Source organism: Colossoma macropomum, unplaced genomic scaffold (genome assembly GCF_904425465.1).
Source record: "Colossoma macropomum unplaced genomic scaffold, Colossoma_macropomum, whole genome shotgun sequence".
NCBI lineage: Eukaryota > Metazoa > Chordata > Actinopteri > Characiformes > Serrasalmidae > Colossoma > Colossoma macropomum.
In genome coordinates, this window is record NW_023494804.1 from 33042132 (window position 1) to 33065380 (window position 23249).

Consider the following 23249-nt stretch of genomic DNA (forward strand, 5'->3'; position numbering starts at 1 on the left):
ACTCTTTAAGAACATTGGGCCTCATTTACCAACTGTTCTTAAGGAGAAATTCCTTCTTTTTTTATGAAGTGAAAAGTAAGTAAGTAAGTAAAGTTTATTTATATAGCGCTTTTTACAACCGGTGTTGTCACAAAGCAGCTTTACAAGGAAATCAGCATTAAAAAGAAAAGAAATCCGGGTCCAAGCCCCCATGAGCAAACCAGTGGCGACAGTGGCAAGGAAAAACTCCCTAGGGAAACAGGAAGAAACCTTGAGAGGAACCAAGACTCAGAAGGGGAACCCATCCTCCTCTGGTCGACACCGGATAGTAAACATTGTTAGTATAAAGTATTATAGTACAAAAAACAGGGTAAAAGGAGGAGCAAACAATTAATTTGAATAGTTTAGTTTATGCAGCAGCAGCAGCAGCATCAGTGGGGTCAGGTTGTGGGGGTGAGGTTTGCACGGCGAGCAGTGACACCCGATCAAGGCAGAAGAGGCAGCAGCATCAGACGCACAGGATGGGCAGCTGTTCAACTCGGCAAAGGAAAGAAAGGAAAAACACAGAGTCAGTTCTGCAATGGGTGATTGATTAATTTGAACTAGTTTAAATGATTGATTGGTTCAGGTGAATAATTTTGATTAGTTCATGTAGCAACAGCAGTAGTATCAGTGGGGTCAGGTTGTGAGGGTGAGGTTTGCACGGCGTTGTACAGCAGGAGGCTCAATGTTGGTAAGCCGGTCCAGAGGGCTGGCGAGCAGTGGCACCCGATCAAGGCAGAAAAGGCAGCAGCATCAGAACGCACAGGATGGGCAGCTGTTCAACTCGGCGAAGAAAAGAAAGGAAAACACACAAGAGAGGAAAACACACAGAGAGTCAGTTCTGTAATGGGTGACCGATCACAAAGAGACTCTGGCAGGTATAGAACTGACAGGGAAAACTAATTAACAAAGGCTTGACTATACAAGTACGTTTTTAGCCTAGACTTAAACACTGAGGCTGTGTCTGAGTCCCGAACATTAACAGGAAGACTATTCCAAAGCCGGGGGGCTTTGTATGAGAAAGCTTCCCCCCCTGACGTAACTTTATTAATTCTAGGTACTAATAGTAAGCCAGCACCTTGTGATCTAAGTAGGCGGGATGAAAATATGAAGTAAACTGTATCTAAACAAGTTAATCAAGATAGACATTCAACGGGATAAAGCACAAGTACACGGTTTCAAATGATAAGGCAAAATTTAAATCATACTGTGGGAACTTAGGGGGTGTGGCCATGCAAAGTGGCACTCGGTGGTGTCAGAAGTGTGATGTTGCTATGGATTTTGAAGAAATCTAGGGGCACATCAAGGAACTCAAAGGGGGATGGGGAAGAAAGCATACCCTGGAGGAAGATGGGTCCAGCCAGCTGAGAGCAAGGCGGCTGGAGGAAGACAGCTAAGGAAACACACAGCAAGACATATCCAGCGAGGCTGCACAGGAGGAGTTGGTGCTGGAACACTTCATGAAAGCGCTGCTGCCAGAGGAGCTGAGATGTAATGTGCAGCTCCCTGTACCATCCATCCTTCAAGCAGGCAGACTGGGCAGAACTCGCTGTAGAGATGCCACAGCAAGCAAGCACAGTGCTATACGGTGGAGGAGCTTGAGGAGAAAACGGCGTGCCAAGCGGTCCCTGAATGAGTGGCAGCAGACAAGCTTGTGTGCTGGCGGTGCAGCAAGAGGCTAGTCAATGCCACGAACCTAAGTGGGAGAAGAGGAGCCAGCCAGGAAGGTCAGCGGCCTCCGCAGACTTTGTATTGAGTTCACCACGGATGAGAAATGGCTCATTGCCCTCGTTGACACCTGCTTTTCAGTTTCACCTTTCAGCCTTCCAGTCCACATGCGAGGGAGGAAGCAGCTCCCGATCGTGGTGGGGGGCCTGAGCCGAGTGCAGGAGTTCTGGCTTGCACTGCATACTTGGATTGGATTCCTCATGGTGGCCGGGGCCGTACTTGACCTCAGGAAGGAAATGCTGGGCTTGGAGACTGGAGAAGTGAGGTAGGCTTAATTACGGGGTGTGGCCATGCAAAGTGGCTCTCGGGCGGGGCCACCATCTCTGCATAAAAAGATACATTCGTTGTTGTTGTTTATGCTGTATGTTGTTAGTGTGTAGTTAGAGTAATTGTGTCCATGGAGGTGCACTTTGTAGTGTAACAAGTTGTTAGAGGTGTCTACCCTCACATGTCATGCCCTCCCATGTTTACCCCCTCCCTGTGTTTCGTGTTGGGGACCACTGGATTGGGCGTGTCTGGTATTTGTAAAGACTCACTGTTGAAGTGCCTGTTCAGTAAACATCAGCTGCGTGCACGCGCAGTGTTTTCCGCGCCTTCTTCTACGCCGACGTTATATCAGATTGTCTAGTACCCCAGTTATGCTCAGTACGGTTCCTTCATCTCCATACCGACACAGAAACGCCCACCAGCGGCGAGCAGACAGAGAAAAGTGCCAGTGAACGCACACCGTTACAGCGTCACCTGTTCCCGTTACACCGGCTCTGTGTTCCCCTCACTCCACACTATCGCGCCACTCAGCCGAGGCAGCGCGTGGAGCAGGACGCCACGCGCGCGCGCGTTCTCATTGGTCGCCTTCCTCAGCGCTCAGCCAATCATCTGCCGAGCCTCCCGCCAGCGCGCGCCGGATTTGCAAGTGTGAAGCGCTGCTGCTCCTTAAAAACAAAAACATCAACAGCCTGCAGAGCGAGGAGGCATGGAGCAGCGCGCGCTCCCTCACGGTGGCCACGAGCGGCAAACGCGTCCGCGCTCCGAGCGGAGCTGCTCACTTACTCGAGTTACGGCGGACACGAGGATGTAAAGACCCCCGGTGTGTGTTTCTGAAGAGAATGGAGGGGCTGGCGAAGCGGACACGCTGACAGGAGGGACGATAGCGCTGTGCTCTCTTTCTCTCCTTAAAAATGCGCAGGGACCTCGGAGACGATGGAGCGAACGAGACCTCGTCCACGGTACGTGTGAGGTATTGGTGTAAAGCGACAGTGAGTTCTGCGCTTCTCCGTCTCTTTTCCTCTCAGAGTTGATTTCCTCTCTGTTTCTCGCTCCTCCAGCTCGCGTGAATGAGTCTCCGTCCCTGAAGCCTGAGCTCTAGTCCCGGCATGTCCGAGGAGGACGTGGCCGTCGCGAGGAACCGCACGGACCCGGGACACGTGGGGCGCGCTCTGGGCTCGAGCGCGCGACCCGCCTGGGCCATCGCCGTGCTGGCCAGCGTGCTCATCTTCACCACCGTGGTGGACGTGCTGGGCAACCTGCTGGTCATCATCTCCGTGTTCCGCAACCGCAAACTGAGGAACGCAGGTGAGCAGCGCTTCTTCTTCTTCTGCTTTCACTGCCTTTTCTGGGAAAACCTCGACTGGAGTTTATAACAGAGTTCAGAGAGAACAGCGACTCTATGGCTGCTTTCATGGAGGTTTAATACTGAGAAATGGAGGGAAAAGGTGTCGTTTCTCAACATTATTCGACACTCTACGCTCTTAAAAATTGGTTCTTCAAGGGTTCTGGGTTCTCCTTAGAATAACGAATTGCATGGTGAAATTGTTCTTCAGATTGATGGAGAATGTGTTCTATATGGTTCTATATAGCCCCAAAAAGGATGACTTTGTAACAACAGCAGAACCCTTTTAGAACCATTCTTAAAAAACATCCAAAAAGGTTCTATATAGAACCATATACAACACTTTCTCCATCAATCTGAAGAACTATTTCACCATGCAAAGAACCATTTAACCATGAAATGGTACTATATAAGACTCATGGTTCTAAACTAAACCACTTCCTATGAAGAACCCTTGAAGAACCATGTTTTTAAGTGTATATGATTACATTGATGGATGGAGCTGGAGTTTTCTGATATTTCTCTTTTTTGGGGGTGAAATAATGGAATATTAGTAAGAGTGGTGGTATATTTTGTAAATGCCATTTTATAAATATTATTTTTGTAAATGTCATTTCATAAATTCATCATCAGTTTGGGAGCACTGGTGGCTGAATACTTGCTGTGAGGTGCATTTTGCTCTGAGGATTGCATTAAAACAAATAAAAAGCTCCAGTTATAAGCATTTCCAGTATTTCACATGTCAAGTAAAAGCATTTTTCTTGGTCATTCTTACGGACTGTGTAAGACATAGGCTGGTAAAGTAGGTCCAGTGACTGGAAATGTTACTTAAATGTTGTTTTATGTGTGCACAATATGAATTATTAGATATTGCTGACTATTAGCAAATATTGCTTAATTGACGTGGTGGGTTTTACCACCTTTTTAATCAAATGCATAGAAAAACTTGTTAAAGATGCAGTTTTATGCAGAATGATGTAAATGCTTTTGGTTTTAAAACGAGTAGCTACTGACAGTGACTCAAAATATTACCTACGTGGGTGTAATCTTTTAATCAGCTTCTGATAATGTGCTGATAAAACACTTTCAAAGTAGAAACATCATCCCACTTTATCTGTCAAACAGCCACTTTCTAAGCAGATGCAGAACTGTGGAAAAACTAATTTCACCATAGACAAAGAAATAAGCACCAATTCAAATAACTAAACTAATAGTACTTAAGTCACAGGTGAGTGATGTTCTGATGTTTACCAAGAAGTGTCCCACTTTACCTGAACCCAGCAACTGGCTGTCAACCTGAGCCTTCGAGTAAAAAAAGTCAGGATAGTGTGACGTGGCAGTTGTGAATGGCGGCGTGTGTAAGACGGCACGCACCCGAGACGCCGCCGCTCACGTGCGACTGAACGGGAACGTTGTGAATGAATTATGCAGAGCATGAATTAACTCTCGGCCTCATTAGCCTGGAGCTTATGCTTTTTTAATGTGGCGGAGCGGGATTTGCTCCTGGCTTGAAAAGAGCTCACAATTAAAACTTGCCAGCTAATTTGGATGCCCCGAGATGAGAAAGATGCTCTGTTCACAGTTGTTTTTGCCTTTTAACACATTTTTTTCTCTGCTTGTCTCAAAGACATTGGTGTGAGTAATTTGCTTTAAAGGTTATGTTATAGATGAAATGAATGTGGAATAGCACAGACAGCATGAATAGGACGAGATAACAAAGAGAAGGTGCGTGATAGGGCATGGTACAGAGGTGAAATGGAAAAATTAACATGTAACATTTTTTGCTGAACCTCAGCTGCTTCTTTATTAGAAACCACTAGACAGTAGTTTTCTCTGTGTGATCCAGGGCTGGGCGATGTCTGGGCTGAGTGATCTGGGCTATGCTGACATAATATTTTTAACCTTTTGTTGATAAACAATAGATTTATGTTGCTGTTGTGGGAAGAAAACCTTGTATCTCCAAAATGATAACTTTACAGGAGAAGGAAAAAACTTACTTTACTTTTAATGTACGTCAATGGAACCAGACTCTTTTCCAAGTAATTTTGGGCCGTTTCTTTTGGTCCTTTTTCATGAAATTTACATAGAATTTAAAGATCAAGAGGAAAAAGTTTTCTTCTGACAGCAGCGATATATTTCAGTATTCCTGTATTCTTTGTGAAATGGCTTAAAGGAGTGATTTTTCAAATGTAAAAGCTACAGCAGTCTTTAATAAATAGGGTAAATCATATTTTTATCGTTATTGGGATATGAGTTTCCACCGTAAACACACTGTTAAATACTTAATGAGTGCTTCTCTGAATGTTTCTTTAAATCCTGCTTGTCCATGCAGGGGATGAGTAACTTAACCATTAGGCTAAACAGCCAATTACAAAACACACATGCACAGCTCAAAACTCCTCCATCCTGAACTACAAGCTTGTAAAAATGCATCAAACATTAGGACTGTTGTCACAGCCAGTATTTTGTGCGAGGCAATATTTGTTCTTCTGTGCCTTTATATGTTTATATACATATTTATCTGTTTTTATAGCCTTTAGCTGTTAGTATTTTTCTTTTTTATTTTATTTTGCACAAAAGTGAATGCTGCTGTTGTAATTTTGTGTTCTGCTATTTGCTTGAAGGAGTGGTTAGTTTGATTTCTGTTTACACATCAAAAAAAAGTCTGTACTTGCATCACATCCAGTCAGGAGCACACTATTTTAATAATAATAAATCATATCATAATCTCATATCATCACTGTGATATCAAACACCTTTATCAAACATCGCATTTTATGTCAGTGAGTGCACTAATGTGATCATAATTGAGTTTCTGCAGTTATTTGATTATTCAAATGGTCATGTAAACACCATACTCTGATCTAGAAATCCGATTAAGAAATCTGATAAAGAGGCTGGATTTTAGCCCAGTAATCAGATTTCTCAGTGCATGTGAACTCTTGCTCTGATTTCTTTTGGATTTCTCAGTTTGCACATGTGTGAAAACAGATTGTAGTACCGGAAATAAGCGAGCAGTGCTGCACACAGCAAAACACTTCTGGAGCAACGCTGAAACCAACTACATGCTTGATGAAATGAAGGGTTTAAATATTCTTCATCTTCTAGGTGATGTATGTTCATATTTTCAGGTAAAGTGGCGCGATATTTTGAAAAAAAAAAGCTGCAGCATGAAGTTTGACTTTACATCATGTTTACGTAACGTCTTGTTAGTTTATTTGCTGGTTAAAAAGCAGAAATCATATTACTGCCTGACTCATGTCGACCCAGAGATTCCCATTATCTGATTACTCAAGTGCATGTAAATTTCTTGATTGGATTACTGACAAAATCTGATTTTCTACAGTTATCAGATTATTAAGTGCATGTAAATGTACTCAGTGTCATACAGCCCTAAATAAATTCAGTAAAATTTGGAAGTAAACAACAAATCTGCAATAAGAACTAAAATCGAGTGAATAAATTAAAATGAACAAGTTCTGTTTTACAAATGGTATAGTCATATTTCTTTTAAACCACTAGGGTGCACAGTCCTGGAGATCTAGTGTATTAGGAATATTAGAGTCAGGTGTGTTGAATCTAACACACCTGGCTCTAATATACATTCTGATGTCTCTGAAGGCCTTCATTACCTGGATCAGGTGTGTTGGATTGGAGCTAAACTCTGCAGGGTGATAGATCTCCAGGATCAGGATTGGGCACAATGCTGTAAGGGATGCAGTTTCAGGTAGTTTTTTATTTTTTTTTAAGTACTTTTATTTTTACACTCTCTGACTAAATACACCTACAATTTTAGCAGACACTCACATCCAGAACAGCTTAGTGTGGTTGACCAAGGCAGTGATAGAAGTCTTGCATGTACAGGGAACCTGCACAGGGAATCAAGCCGCAGTATTCCACATACAGGGCGATGGAGTTATCCACTATGCTATCCAGCCATTTTACACAGTGTGTTATCACTTGAGGGTTCCATTCTGCTAATGTGCTAATTGGGCTTAAAATGAGCATATTCAGTGTGTTGTGTGACTGCCACAGTCTTCAGGAAACTCAACTGCAAATATAAAATAAGGTGTACTAAGATCACTGTGATATTCACAAGGTTGTGTAATTTGGTATCTCCAGAAATCATTGCAAACATAATGTAAATGTTCATCACCCAGCACTGGTGGGACCTATCCCATAGTTTGCTGCATGTATCAATCAGTAATCATAAACAATCATTAATCATATTCTTATTCACAAGAGACTTGGATGTCAATAAATTCCTGGTTCACTTAAGATGTATGTATTTGCATGTAAAGTAGCTTATAGATACAGTTATTTAATCAAATAAGATAACAAAATGTAGTAAATTGCTCAACAGTGTCTTCAAACGTGAACATTTTAGACAGAGTACTCAGTTGTACAAAAGTTGCCTCACTCAAAAATATTTCAACCTTTTCTAGATATTTACAACAACTGTTCTAGGCCTTTGCTGATTGCATTTATTTTTGGCTAAATAAACTAAAAATGAATACCAATTTAAATATTCAGATTATTTGCACCAGGCATAATACAGATATATTAATTTGCATCATGATCTATTTTCCACTATATGAACAACTATGCCATATACACACACACACACCCTGTATAGACAGAAGAATTGGGACACCCCTTCTAATTATTGAGTTCAGGTGTTTCAGCCACACCCATTGCTAACAGGTGGATAAAATTAAGCACATAGCCTTTCCATCTCCATAGACAAACACTGGCAGTAGAATGGGTTGTACTGATGAGCTCAGTGACTTTAAACGTGCCGGTGTCATAGAATGCCACCTTTGTCACAAGTCAGTTGAAAGTGAAGTGTCTGCCCTGCTAGATCTGCTCCAGTCAACTGTAAGTGCTATTATTGTGAAATAGAAGCATCTAGAAGCAAAAACAGCTCAAACATGAGGCTATAGACCACGCAAACTCACAGAGTGGGCCAAACTGCCTAAATTAATGTGAAAAAATTACCACGACACTCTCTAAAATCTTGTAGAAAGCTTCTTAGAAGTGTGGAAGCTGTTATAGCTGCAAAGAGGGGACCAACTTCATATTAATGACTATGGATTTAGAATGGGAAGTCATAAAAGCCCTTGTATGTATAATGTGTAGGTGTCCCAATAATTTTGTCCATATACATATATATTTTGGGACATCTATTGGGATAGTATTGGGACACCTACACATTACACCTACAGGGGCTTTATATATACATATATATGTACTCCGGTTTCCTCCCACGGTCCAAAAACATGCAGTTAGGCCAATTTGACTTGCTGAATTGCCCCTAGGTATGTGTGTGTGAATGTGTATGTCTGTCTGTCTGCCCTGCGATGGACTGGTGACCTGTCCAGGGTGTATCCTGCCTTCCGCCCAATGACAGCTGGGATAGGCTCCAGCACCCCACCGCGACCTAGACCAAATTTATATATATGTATATAAATTTGACATCAGTTCAGCTTGGAAACTTTGAAACAAAGTTCTGAATGAAAAAAAAGGACCCTCCCACCTGTTCTTCCTTGTTTTTGCAACTTCTCCATCTGTTGTACTCTTCACAAATGGGCTTTGAAATAATGTTTCACAGTTTATTGTAGCCAATGCAATGTAGATATGTGTTCAGTCTAATAGAGTTCAGTAAAAGAAACCTATTCCAGCAAAGTAAAAATCTGCACCACCACTTTAAAGCTGCACTTTGGAAGTTTTTTTGGATAAAACTGAAAGAAGTGTCATTAATGAGTCATGAGAAAAAGACACGTATGAATATGGTGTGCATGTGCTGCTGAGTCACACACGGTCCAGCTCGACGTTGAGGTCTCACATGCAAAATCAACATTATTCAGATGAAGATATGATGATATATAATTCACTCACATCCTCAGAAGACACCACCTTCATCACGTTTTGACTGAGCTCTCTCTGAATACTCTTTCAATGCGTTCCCTGGTGTGTGAAGCACCAAAGAGGTCTCCAAATCCCCAAAACGTACATAGTGTAGCTTCAAATAGTTGTATCAATGTTAAAACTGTGTTTCATATATTTTCCGCATGTATAAGAATTGTTTCAGGTTCGTTTTCAGTTTGTTTTGATGGTGAGGCTGTTAAAGTCCCAGCAATTTGGGCATATAATGGGACAACGTCGCATCAATATTCTTTTTCATACCAGCACTCCTCCCACGCTAAACACACAGAATTGTGAACATAAAGAACACACAGAAATGAAAGGATAAATTAATCATTGCATTCAAGGGCCTTTTTGCACTCGTGAAACATTTTTATGTAAAATGGAGTTCCATCGACCGCTGCCATTGTGTGGAGAGCCTACTTGAGTGATGTAATGACGGCGGAAGTGGCTGTGCGTTCAGTTGACGTCAGCTTTGAGGAGGAATGGAGGAATCATAATGGACAAATGGACGTTATGATTGGTAGTGGAAATTAGGTGGGGTTTGGTTATACCTTTACTCTGTATTAGAGATGGACAAATATTTTTTACTGAAATATGTCCATCTTGAGTCTATCTTGTGTAGCTATGTATAGTAATACTATAAAATGGTAGGGAGGCGGAGGAGGGGGGGCATTTTTAAACTTCTGTGACATTTCAAATGCTAAAAGCTGTTAAATGTGAAGGCGATGGTGTGTAATTATAGTATTGATGGCTATGGTTAGATTCTACTCAAAGATTAAACAAACTACGCACTTGCATTAGAGACAAATGCAACAGAAGCGTTCTTAAAAGGTTATTTGTTTGTGGGGGAGTCGAGTGATGTGGGTTTGAGATGTGTATATAGGGTTTAGAGTGGTAGTGTGTTTTGTAAAAGGCGTTTTGTCATTTGCACTTCGGTTCACAACACTGGTAAATGCTTTGAGAAGTGCATTCTACTGTGAGCAATGGGTTCAAGCAATCGAGAAAAAAACTAAATTGAGTGCAGAACTCTTTAAAAAGCTCCTGAAGAAGCATTTCTGGATTGCTGTGAAGGATAGCTTTCATGTGTTAGACATTTCTCTGAGTGGTTGTACCTTAACAGATAATCTGAACACCATAGGAACGAGTGCCTTATTAAAGGCAGCAATAACAGAGCACAGTCACTGTAATGGCAGACATGTGAGGATCTACACATTGATGACTCCTACTTCTTTTATTTGTGGTACAACATACAGGAATTAGAACTGGTGACCTTGTCTTCATGAACGTGAACCTACTAGAAGTCTTTAACTGTTCGTATTTTACAACCCCATTTCAAAAAAGTAAACAAATATCATTCAGCATTAATGGTGCCTTCCAGTCACCCATGCCATGTGCACTAATGCCCCCCATACCATCACGGATGCTGGTTTTTGAATTGTGTGCTGATAACAAGCCTGATAGTCTTTAGCCTGGAGGACATAGTGTCCATGATTTCTAAAACGAATTTCAAATGATGATTTGTTGGACCACAGAACATTTTCCACTTCCCCTCAGTCCATATTAAGTGAGCTTTGGCCCAGAGAAGGCAGCAGCATTTCTGGGTCCTGTTTATATATGACTTGTTCTTGTTTCAGTGGGTTAAAGGTCTGGACTGCAGGCAGGTCAGTTTTGCTCCCGGACTCTTATAATACGGAGCCATGCTGCTGTAATACACGCAGAATGTGGTGTGACATTGTCTTGCTAAGATAAGCAAGGCCTCCCCTGAAAAAGACGTCATCTGGATGGCAGCATATGTTGCCAAAACCTGTATCTATCATTCAGCATTAATGGTGCCTTCACAGATGTGCATGTCACCCATGCCATATGCACTAATGCCCCCTATACCATCTTGAATACTGGCTTTTGAACTGTGCACTGACAACAAGATGGGTGGTCTTTAGCCCGGAGGACACAGTGTCCATGATTTCCAAAAAGAAATTCAGATTTTGATTTGTCGGACCACAGGACTCTTTTCCACTTCCCCTCAGTCCGTTTTAAATGAGCTCAGGCCCAGAGAAGGTGGCAGCGTTTCTGGATCCTGTTTATATATGCTTTCTTCTTTGCATGGTAGAGTTTTAACTTGCATTTGAGGATGCAGTGAAGAACTGTGTTCACAGATGGTTTTCAGAAGTGTTCCTGAGCCCATGCAGTGATTTCTACTACAGAATCAAGTCTGTTTTTAATGCAGCCCCGTCTGAGGGCCCAACGATCTTGGCTAGCCAATACTGGGTTTTGGCCTTGTCCCTTGCATATAGAGATTTCTCCGGATTCTCTGAATCCTTTAATATATTCTGTGCCATAGATTATGAAAAAAGTTCTTTGCTATTTTATGTTGAGAAATGTTATTCGTGAATTGTTGCACTATTTGCCCACACAGTCTTTCACAGAGTGGTCAACCCCTCCTGATCTGTACTTCTGAAAGACTCAGCCTCTCTGAAATGCTCTTTTTTCATACCCAGTGATGTTACTGACCTGTTGCTAATTAACCTTCAGGTGTTTTATTTTAGCTTTACACAACTTTACCAGTCTTTTGTTGCCCCGTCCCAACTTTTTTGGCACATGTTGCTGCCATCAAATTCAAAACGGGCATATATTTTTCAAAAAACAATAAAATTTCTATGTTGTCTTTGTACTATTTTCAAGTAAATATAGTGTTTAAATGATTTGTACATCATTGCATTTTGTTTTCATTTACATTTTGCACAGCGTCCCAACTTTTTGGAAATGGGGTTGTAATTATAATTGCATATTATTGTACTGTTAACGAGCAAGAGTGCTTGAACGCCCGCTAGAGCCTGTCAGCATAGAAACAAAGGCTAAAGACGTATAGGCAGTCTGAGAACAAACAGGCTCATTTTCATCTACAAGTCTCTGGGTATATAAAACCCTCTTCGGAACTAATTTACTCAAGCAGTTAGCACATCTTTGTATGTCTAGCACAAGCAATTTCGACATCATTGATGTTGAGAAAGAAATTTACTAATAGAAGTGACTGAAGTCAGCGACTGTGTTGCTGGTTCCACATGTCCTCCCACCGATCTTCATTTACATCACCAAGCTTAGCCAACAGCCCACCCTTTTTAGGATGAACATGACAAGAATCCATTGAATCTTCATACCTCTCGAACACCAGCGCATGTTTGGTGCCAGTCATGTCTGCAATGTTCCAGCCTCGCTCCCACTCGCTCTTTATGTGATATTGCGTACAGCAAAATAAGAATTCCTAACACATGTATGTCTTATCACAACACAGCTGTACATGGGTTTGCCTCATATGTGGGTTTATCTGAGAAAGAGATAAAGAGGAGACTCTATCCCTGTAATGAAGAACTCACTTTATCTGCTATATTCACTATGTATTCCCTGTATCATTGCATCATAAAATATGCTGTTGTTACCCAAAGCTATCTCCTCTGGTGTCTACAAAGAAGCAATAAGTCAAAGGGTGGACAAAACAATGATACACCAGAAGCACTATGACTGTGTGATTATAAGCTGCGTTCCAAAGTCTAGGCTGCAGCCGAGATAGGCTGCATTTCTCGGCCGCTACGTCATAGCAGACTGTTCTAAAGTGAAGGATCCTTTGTATACAGCCTAGAAATACAGCTTACGTTCAGAGTGATTTCAAGGATGCGTCAGATGTATCCTTCCAGGCCTTCGGTTACCCGCAGTTCTCTGCGCACGAATGATGCAAAGGAATAAAAAACAGCTCCACAAAAATGGTGGAAAACAGAGCCGCTGGATCAGAGTTTGTTGTAAAATGTAAGTTGTAAGATGTAAGTAAAGCATTCGTCCATATATCATTTTATTTAGAAGTATTTTCATGTATATAGTTTATCGTACTACATAAGCAACAAACTCAATGCAACGGGCTCCATTTTCTCTCAGCAGTTCCCTCACAAGTTTTGCGCCACTCTGGTGACGTCACCACGCAGCCTCGTTATGACTCAATTTGTGTGACCAATTGGCTACTAAGGAGGAGTCTTCATAGGACAGTCCTACCGAGGACCCGCCCTACCTCGGCTGCAGCCCAGGCTTTGGAACGCAGCTATAGTATTGCAATAATGAGAAACATTGTATTGAGAGAAGTGGGAAGAAGAATTATGTTTCCCACAACTGGGAGGAGCAACTTGGTGGCGGGGAAGGTTGGGGTAGGTAATGTGAATATATGGATATCCCAACTCATCATAGCATTTGTTTACCTGTTCGAGTATTTAAATGAGTGATTATTAACCCCTTAAAGTCCTAGGCTTATTGCATACCAAGTCTTTTACTATTCAGTAACTAAAGGGACTTCAGTACAAACAGGTTGATCTAGTCTTAGGTTATAGAAGCGTGTGTTAAAACTTTAGGCCTGTCGACGGGCCCTGGCTATTTAAGGGTTAAACCTTCTATGTTTTTGGTTTTTAGATGTAAAGCACCTCATGGACTTGGCCAAAGTGAATGTTTAAGATGCAGGAATGACAACAGGGAAAAAGACTGAAGATTTGCATTAATGACCATGTGTGCTTTTGTTTATTCCTAATATAAAGTTTTTTTTTTTCTAAAGAATTTGTCAAAGTAGGATGAAATTGAAACTGGATATTGATAAAGTGGGATGAAATAGACTTGGGTGGCACCCAAGTGTAACCTGTGTGTAGGAAACACTGGTGTTTTTAAGTGTCAGACTGATGATACTAAAATGTTTCATTTTTATCCCTGAAGTTATTTAATACAAGAGGAGTTAATTTTTAAACTGAGAGAATTTCCCTAGTAATTCCTGTCATTTCTAAGAACATGGGCTAAGAATCTCAACAAACCCACTTTCGTGTTCTTCAGTGTGGAGCAAGAAATATTGTAAGGTTCTTAGTTCTTCCACTGCTTCAAGGTGCAGATGTTGTGCTCATTGTGCCAGGTTATGTCAGGAGTTGTAGCTTTGGTTACAACTCATTTGTAGATTCCAGTCCCATCCTAAATATCAGCCCTGTGAAGCTAATGATGTAGACAGTGACATTCCTCCTTGCTGAGACGTGTTGTCCTTGTTTGGCAAGAGTCGTAATGAGTATTGACACTGTTTCTCTTGACATATCAAATAACAGGCCTGCAGCCTGGGCACCGGCTGAAATCTGTAACAGTCTCTAAAGCTGGCTACAGGATTTATCATCTTCATCAGTTTAGCCCTGATTTGCCACTCCTGCAAGATTTTGAAGATTGGGGTGAAAATCACTCCGTGGAGGCACAGTTGGGAACAGATTATCTTGTAGTTTGAGACCTTTCACGAGTCAGTCTTAAGCTTTGAGATTGACTTGCAGACAAGTTGGAGGCAATCCCGTTTTTTCTTGTTCCATTTTTCCATTTTGGGCCCTGTTGTGTGAGAAGGTCACCAACACTTTTATTGCATCAGCTCTGCAAAAGTCACTCAAGTATTCTGAGAAACACTGTTTTTCAGTAGTTTATTTTAAAAACCCTGAAATGCGCACCCAACCGTAGCTTCTGTTGTTTAGAAATTCACATATTACATATTAAAGAGTTTTGGCAGTGGCATGTCATAACAATACCAGCATATAGTTGTAACAGTGACTGCAGAAAATAGATTTTGTCAGTAATCAGATCAATGTGTGGCAGATAAATGCACTTGAGTAATCAGATAATGGGGAAACTCCAGGTGAGTCAGACAGTAATCAGATTTCTGCTTTACAACCAGCCAATAAAAGATGTCACGTAAACATAACGTAAAACTTCATGCTGTAGCCTTTATTTCTAAATATTGTATCACTTTACCTGAAAATGTGAACATACATCATCTAGAAGATGAAGAATATTTAAATCCTTTATTTTGCCAAGCATGTAGTCGGTTTCAGCGCCGCTCCAAAAGTGTTTTGCTGCGTCTCGTGGCATCACTACTTGCTTATTTCTGGTACCGCAGTCTGTTTTTGCGCATGCGCAGACTGAGAAATCTGAAAGAAATCAGAGTAAAAGTTTACATGCACTGAGAAATCAGTTGCTTAATTCGATTTCTTAATTGGATTTCTAGCTCGGAGTGTGCTGTTTACATGACCATTCGAATAATCGGATAACCGCAGAAATCCGATTATGATCGGATTATTGACTGCATGTAAACACACTCAGTATGACTTATGTAGGGCTTTTGAAGTATGGAAAATTAGAATGGTCTTTTACATGTGGTGTCTCCATTACCTTGTCTACAACCTGAAATAATGAACAGTAATGAGTGTGAAAGAGTGACATTTACAGAGTGTCACATCTCTGTGTCTGAGGCTGGCCTTGATTCCACACTTCTGAGGTGTAACATGATTAGGAGTGGGCAGTGTGACCATGATCATGTTGTGATAAATTACATCACTGTTCCTAGTATGACACTTTGAACCATCCGTAGTTTCACCCCGAAGCCTAGCTGCTCACACACTGTTGCTATGACTCCGTGACTGTAGCCGTCTCTTCCATATACAGCTTTTAGATGATGAGATCCAAGTTATGTCCAGCTACTGCAATGCTGTGAGGTTGTTTATCATCAATGTACATTGAGTCTGAAGTATCATGTACAAGGAAAAACAAACTGCTGATGCTGACAAAATCAGTAATCAGAAGACCACTCTGGACAGTGCTTGTGGAAACCCCCCTGATAAATCAATGAGCAGCAAACTAACAAAAGCAGCACCAAAAGAGAAAGCTACAGAGTCTTCACTGTAACAAGCTGTTGCATGACTGCATGCATGAGAGTGACAGCAAGAGGCTAAAATCACAGAGTAGTTGTAACATGCAGCCACTGTTGCTCTCACTGGATGTCAGTGATAAAGTGGAAATTGTGTTCAGTCTATTTTCTTGTTCACCCTATGTCTTTAACCTCTTATGCTCCAGGGTATATTTTGGTTTGTCCATCTGAATTTACATGAGCAAATCTTAAGGCAAATTATTCAGTAACTGCATGAAATAAATGTAAATTTTTATTTTATTTATTTATTTATTTTTTGGTAAAAGCTCCCCCCAAATTAACAGAACATGTGTTTTATGATCACACATATTACTATATGCTTACAATTTACTGCTGAAAGCCAAAAATCTGAGACGCTCTTTGTATTATTTTATAAAAACAATGTTTACAGAACAGATCACTGAAGAGACGCCATCTGTTTATAGTTTATAGCCCAGATTTGTGGAAAAATGGGTCGACTTTCAGTAGAAAAAAAAAAGTTCAGCTTCGTTTATTATAAGGATTTAAAATTACATCACCCATCTATTTGACTGGAAAGAAGACAGTTACAGCTCTCATATGACCCCCACCTTTAGAATGTAGCTTATGAAATATGAAAGTTGTGAAGAATATGACGAAGTGCGTTTTGGAACCACCGGTGGTTCCAAGGAGTTGAAGAGGCTACCGGGCCAAACTAGCATTTAAACCAGCTCTCTACTTAAATAACATGGATCAAATAAAGTGGTACATCAAAAGTAAGAGGAGAATGGCTGTTTAGCAGAATAAGTTTGGAAGAGCATGTATTGGTATCTGTCGGATCGCAGTAAACATCAACACCTACAAAAAGATCTGACTGACAGCACTTCACCCCGTTTGCTGAGTTTGTATTGCACCTGTGCTGTTCTATGAATTGTTAGACAGATACTTGACAGGTGATGCATTTGAAATCAGCTCCTTCGGGCTGTATATTGAGTTCTTGATGATATTACTATTCAGGAAGGTTAATGTTGGCTTGAGTGCATGGTGCACACACACCGTGCGCGTATATATGTGCGTATTTGTTCGATCCGCAGATTCCCCTGGCAGGTTTTTACGTCTGTGGGGTGTAGGTGTTCGGCACTTCAAAGCAAATGCTGCGTTTGCGTTAAGCAAGACCCTTTCCTGTCTGTTCTGCTTCAAAGGCAGCCTCCCTGTCTTACATCACCTTTCCTCTGATAGACAAAACTCGCGCTCGCGCTCCTCTCCTGTCTCCCTGAGTCGCGTTTCGTGCACACAGAGGCGCTGATGGCAGCTCATTAGGCTGAAGGAGGAACCCTGCCAGATTCTGTTCCTGCCTCGCCGCCACTTCCTGAGCCTCGGCTGCCACTTTCTGCTCCCCTCCAGTGCAGATGGCTTGTCTTTTTCCATGAGGGAGGAAATTTTATTCCTTCAGCTTTCATCATACTATCATTACAAGGATGCGTCCAGCATCATTCACAAGCAATAACAATCCTGTAGATATGCAGTGGGTGTGCTTCAAAGCTAAGAACATCAGCTTGAGAAAAAAGAAAAATTGCTTCCCTTGTTATTGATGTGCTGAGATGAGGAACCAAGAAGTCATACAGCAGCTGAACTAAGATCCTAGTCTATAACTATAATTGGGTCTTCGACTATTAGCTTTGTTGCTGTATTGAGAGACAAGGGAAAAGAAGAAAATTAGCGTGTCAGGATGATGTTGTCAGACCGGTGTTACTGAAATTTTCCTTTTATGCCTAAAGTCATTTAATATTCAATAATGCAGGGATGTTTCATTTGTAAGCTGAAATGTTCTCTTAAGTGAGTCTTGTTTAATTCCTTTAAATGACATAACTGGGTAGGCAGTTACTGGTAGTTGCAAGTCTTGAGGGTGACACTTTATGTGGAGTGGACCTTTGTAGATGATAAATAAACAGTTTATCAGTAACACGTCAACAACATATCAGTGAAGTAGCAGTAGTGACTTAAAGATGTACTGTTGATACATTACTTACATTAAGTAGATGTATTGTTTGTTATTTTACCCAACTTTACCCTAATCCCAACCCTAAACCTGGCTCTAATCCTAGCTCTAATTTAACCTCAGCCCAAAACCTAATCCTAACCCTCGTATGTTTTTGACACTGAGAGTCCTTTGAGTGTTTGTTTTATCTAAAAGGACCTCTTAAAATAAAGTGTCACCGTCTTGAGCAAAATATATAAACTGCTGTATTGATCTACAGAATTAATGTCAGTATATTTCAGTACCACATTGCCACCATCTAGCTTGCTCATTACTGATCTCATAACAAAATATATACAATGTACTTAGTTTAAATAAAGAAACAGCCTTTGTAGTTCCATATGAGCATAGTTCGATTTTTTTGACCTAAAGAACAAATCCCGAATAAGAAAACACTGGTGAATGTCAGAATGTTTGTGAAAACTGCATAAGTGGGTTTAAGAAGAAATTTCTTCTCAAGAGCGGTTGGTGAAGGTACGACGGCATTTTAGGGCCACTGTTAATAAAAATAAAAATAGTAGACTTTAAGAATAAAGTTGTAGTATTTAGAGAAAAAAAGTCATAATATTTCAAGAAAAAAGGCTAAATATTTCGACAATAAAAGTCTTAATGTTTCAGGAATATTGTCGTAATATTTTGAGAAAATTTGTACTATTTGGAGGATAAAGTGGGCTAACTGTAGGGGGGCTGCCATAACGTGTTGGGGTCTCAGTTGCTGTACTGGCGCCAGAGCTCCACTCACTCCTGTCTCTCTGTGGATCATTTTGATCATCATTCTCACTGTCTGTGAAACTTCATGCCCTCTTTGAATGGGGGGAGATGTAGCCCCCGATAGCCGTGTAGACGACCCTGCCTGAGATTCTCCTTCAACAACACAGACAGACAGTTTCCTCCGAGTCCGTCTGGCTCTTTATTCTAGATAAACACAGTTTCCTGCTCAGCCGTTTCAGCCGTTTCTTACACTAATAACAGGCTGGTGTTGATGTGCAGGAGAGACAGGGAGACTGAGTGTTTCTTTCTGGGTGAATCGATATGAAAGTAGAACTCCGCCAACTCACCGCCCCTCATTTAACATGAGGAGGTGCTGCCTTCCCTTTGAAAATCCTTTGGCCACAATATTGCGACCTTTCTTGGTATTAATGCCACGTTAATGTCGGAATTCTATGACTTTTTTTCTTGAAATATTCCGACTTTTTTTCTCAAAATATTTTGACTTTTTTCTCAAAATATTGCGTCTTTTTTCTTGAAATGTTACGACTTTATTCTCGAAGTCTACTATTTTTATTTTTATTAACGGTGGCCCTAAAACGCCGTCGTAGTGAAGGAGGCCCAGTGTACGGTGGCCGGACAAGACCCTATTCACAGTACGATTAAAAACACTTGGCAAACTCATAAATGTGCCGCAAACACAGAAACCACTTTCATCAAAATGACTTCACCTGGCTGGCTAGTTTGCTATCTGACTTGTCACAGCTGTACTGTGGTAGTTAATCTGGTGTTCCTATTCAAACATTTACAGTTACACTCTACAGCTAATTCCCATTATGGTACAGTGATGTCAGTAATCTGCTCAAATAAAAGTTAACTTTATTTTTACTGGTGAATGTTTGTGCTGCATATAATTTAAAAGTCTGAAAGTCTCCATCCTCTCTGAGTGTCCTCCAGAAACACCTCCGCTGTGTTGTGACTGGCTTTTCAGTGTCTCTGAAGCTGCATGTGTTTCTGTATTTGCAGCATGTGTATGAAATGTAGCGTCAGTGTCGTCATTTGATGAAAGTGCTTTCTGAGTTTTCAGAGTGTCTAAAAGAATTTGCAGCTCGTTTGTAAAATGCAGCGCCCATGGTGTCATTTTGATGAAAGTGTTTTCTGCATTTGCAGCTCGTTTTTATTTGCAGTTTCTTGGCTCTTCTCGGCCACCGTACCATTGTGTAGCACCTCTTTATTCCCTTAGAACAGTTTCAGTTTGTCAGGGCACAGACCCAACATTATGTTGAAAGTATTCCAGAATTGCTGGCTCGTGATGGCTGACAGAGTTCCCACAGATATAAAAAGCCCAATTCCACCTAATCCCATAGATATTTGAATAGTTTGAGATGAAGTGATTATCCCTAAATTAAATGGGAACCCTTTTCATGGGAGCCCTCTGGCACAGTGACGTCCTTGGTGTAAAACAGTTGGACTCTCAGTCCACCACATCATAATCCTTAATCCCGGAGTGTTTACTACACTCTTAAAAGAAATTAAGGTTCCTAATTGGTCTTGGATCTATAATTTTAGGAAGAACATTTAATTAATATATTATGTTTTCATTATGTGAGAGCTCTTTAACCTTATTTCAAAAGTTCTTTACTCTTGCACGTCTCATTTACAGGCTGATGCATCTTTAAATAACTATCCGTTGAAACGTGTTTTAGAGAACCAAAATTGGTTCTTCTATGGTATCAGTAAAAGAACCTTTTTTTAGTACATTCTTTAAAAGGATCTACTAAGGAAAATGGTTCTTGAAAGAATCATAAATACTCAAAGAACCCTTTGCATGATGAAATGGTTCTTGCGTCATGAAGGGGTTCTTCAGATTGATGGAGAATGTGCCGTAGACGGTTCTGTACAGAGCCTTTTTGAAAAGGGTCCTACATAAGGGTTCTTCTATTGTTACAAGCTTGACATCGTAACAATAGACAGACCCTTTTGGGTGCTATATGTAACCCTTTTCAAAAAGGCTGTATACAGAACCATCCACAGGACATTCTGAAGAATGCTTTCATGATATAAAGAACCCTTTGATCTTGCAAAAGGTTCTTTGAGTGTTCATGATTCTGTATAGAACCATTTTCTTTACTCTTTTTTATCCCAGTCTAGTGCAGTCTAGTATTGTCCTTTCTTAGTCCACTAAAATTGCAGTTTCTTTTGCTTTTTTGATGAAAATCATGGAGCTCCATAGCATTATGAGCTGCTGTACTCCATTCTGTCAAAGTGCAATGAGTTTTGCACTATTTTATGGGTCTTTCAGCTTCAGTGTCATATTGACGTGTCAGTTAACTAAAGGTACTCTGTCTTCATTGGTACAGTTTAGATCAGCCTGCTTTTACATCATTTTTTTTCATCAGTGAGGTATTTTCAGCTACTACCTTTGCTGAATGGTTTTTAGGTGGACGACTATTCCAGATGTACAAAAGACACTGCACTCAAATCTGCACATCTTGTACCTACCATTATACCCTATTATACTATACCCTATATACTATTATTATTTTCTTGCTCATTTTCCTCAGATGAATAGTTCTCAATTATCTCCATTCCTTCTTTAACCTTCTCTTAACTGTAATCTGCCCTGATTGAAGCAGATTTAACAATTAGACGTCATATCGCTGGCTTATTACTGGTCTTTCATTTCTTATTTCTTAACCGCGTTTCCCAGTGTGGTTATGTAATGTAGGGTTAGGGGAACAGGAGAATGCCAGGTGAATTGTGCATTGCATCAGGTTCCTGGGAGGCGCTTGGTCTTGTGGCTAACCTGCAACTTTCTGCAGCAGCAACACATGGGTCCCTTAGCTCCAAATCCAAATTAACATCGGGGCACGTAAGGGCATAGAGTGGGGCTGCCGCTGACCACAGTGACAAGAGCCCAGAGCATACGCCAGGGAAGCTGAGAGAAAGAAAAAGAGACAGACAGAGAGAAGAGGAATTCAGGTTATGTGTATCATCATTAAGCAGTGCACTAAAACCTGAGTGTACTTAAGCAGCTTATGAAAATGATCACCTTGACTCATTTCTGCACATTGTGTAAAACATGCACGTATTTACCTGCCCTAGTGACAGTAAAAACAAGCTACTGTATGTCTCCCAGCTTTCAGATTGTCTCTTACACGGTTTCTTTAACATTGTCATTGGCGAAAAATCTGCGGAGCGGGGGTCGGTAACGAGGAAGCGGAGCAACGAGCTCTTGTTCCCTCTCGGCTATGCTGGCGGCACCATGAGCACCTTTTAAAGAGACCCCTCCCGTCACCACACCTGCTCTGCAGCTTGGCCGCCCGGGTCAAACAGGGGGACAGGGGAGCAGAGTTCGGGAGTTGCTTCCTGCCTTCGTGCCTCTCGTGGCTGGCATCGTCATCCTCCCCTCTCTCGCGGCTCACTTCCTCCTCCCGCCGTCACTTGCATCACTCGCTCGGCCGTGCTCAGGCTTTGTGCTTTTTCCCCCACTCACTCGTGGTTCTCTCCCCACCGTTCTCGCGGGGCTTTGGCCTCGCTCGAGTTCGGGCCCTGCCTTCCTGCCAGCTCTCGTGGCTGTCATCGGGGCCCGGGGGACAGGCGCATGCCATACACACTTTACCACTTACACCAGATGTAGTCGAACAGCCCGGACAAGTTTGGTATCGAAGTTTTGCATCTTTAGTTTTAAGCTTGAGCTGCAAAGCTAATGTTGCTAACAAACAAGAAGTCAGCGTGTAAATATGTCCCCAAAATTTCTCTCAAACTGCATCCAGGTCTTCATCAAGGTTGCTGAGACTTGTCAAAGTGGTTTAGCGCACAGTATGACTTACTGTGAACTATAAAACTGAACAAAACTTCACCGTGTAGTTGGATACAGCAGGAATTTGTTTCAAACAACAGGTGTTGTGCCGAATTTTGACCCCCCTTTACATGCATGTACTCCCCTTTACATGCACGCGTTATGCAGGCATATAGACACTTTGTTTCTTTTCATAACAAATTTAGTTATTTGATTAATCTTGAATTTTTGAACTGATATATCTTTAGAAATAGAAACAACTGAAATTTTGAATGAAATCTAGTGGCCATATGCAGGCACTGAAGGGGAGCCAGATTCTGCAGAGGAGGTAGAATTGAGCACAACACCGGTTGTCTGTTGTCTAAAATAGCTGCCCACAGTGTTTTGCTACTCACTAAAGTTTCTTGTTCATTTTTATAATGCAAAGACGGTAAAACCCTGTTCAAGCTGAATTACCTGAGAAGGTCTGGTAATGTAATTTGTGAGGGATTTGACTGGCCGTCAACGGGATAAAGTTTCTGTGTAATTCCCCCAAATTACCCCAGATAGCCTGGATCGAAACACCATAGCCCAGATGCTCACATCAGATTAAAATTAATCGGCTCCAAACAAACAACAAAAACTAACTTCCAGGTAATACCAGATAAAATAGTGTTAGGCTAGCTAAATTGCCTCTTTCACACAACAGGACAGAAAGTGCAGAAGC

The 23249-nt window shown here is 41.3% G+C and overlaps 1 protein-coding gene across 1 annotated transcript in view; it reads left to right on the forward strand.

Annotated features, from left to right (window-relative positions):
• The first annotated feature begins 2947 nt into the window (after window positions 1–2947).
• The window catches only part of mtnr1bb (melatonin receptor 1Bb), a 38628-nt gene continuing 18326 nt past the window's right edge, over window positions 2948–23249 (forward strand). The window contains exons 1-2 of the mRNA XM_036595805.1: window positions 2948–2975; window positions 3075–3321. Of these exons, the coding sequence (XP_036451698.1) occupies window positions 3123–3321 (199 nt within the window). The 5' untranslated portion in view covers window positions 2948–2975; window positions 3075–3122. The remainder of the gene's footprint in view (window positions 2976–3074; window positions 3322–23249) is intronic.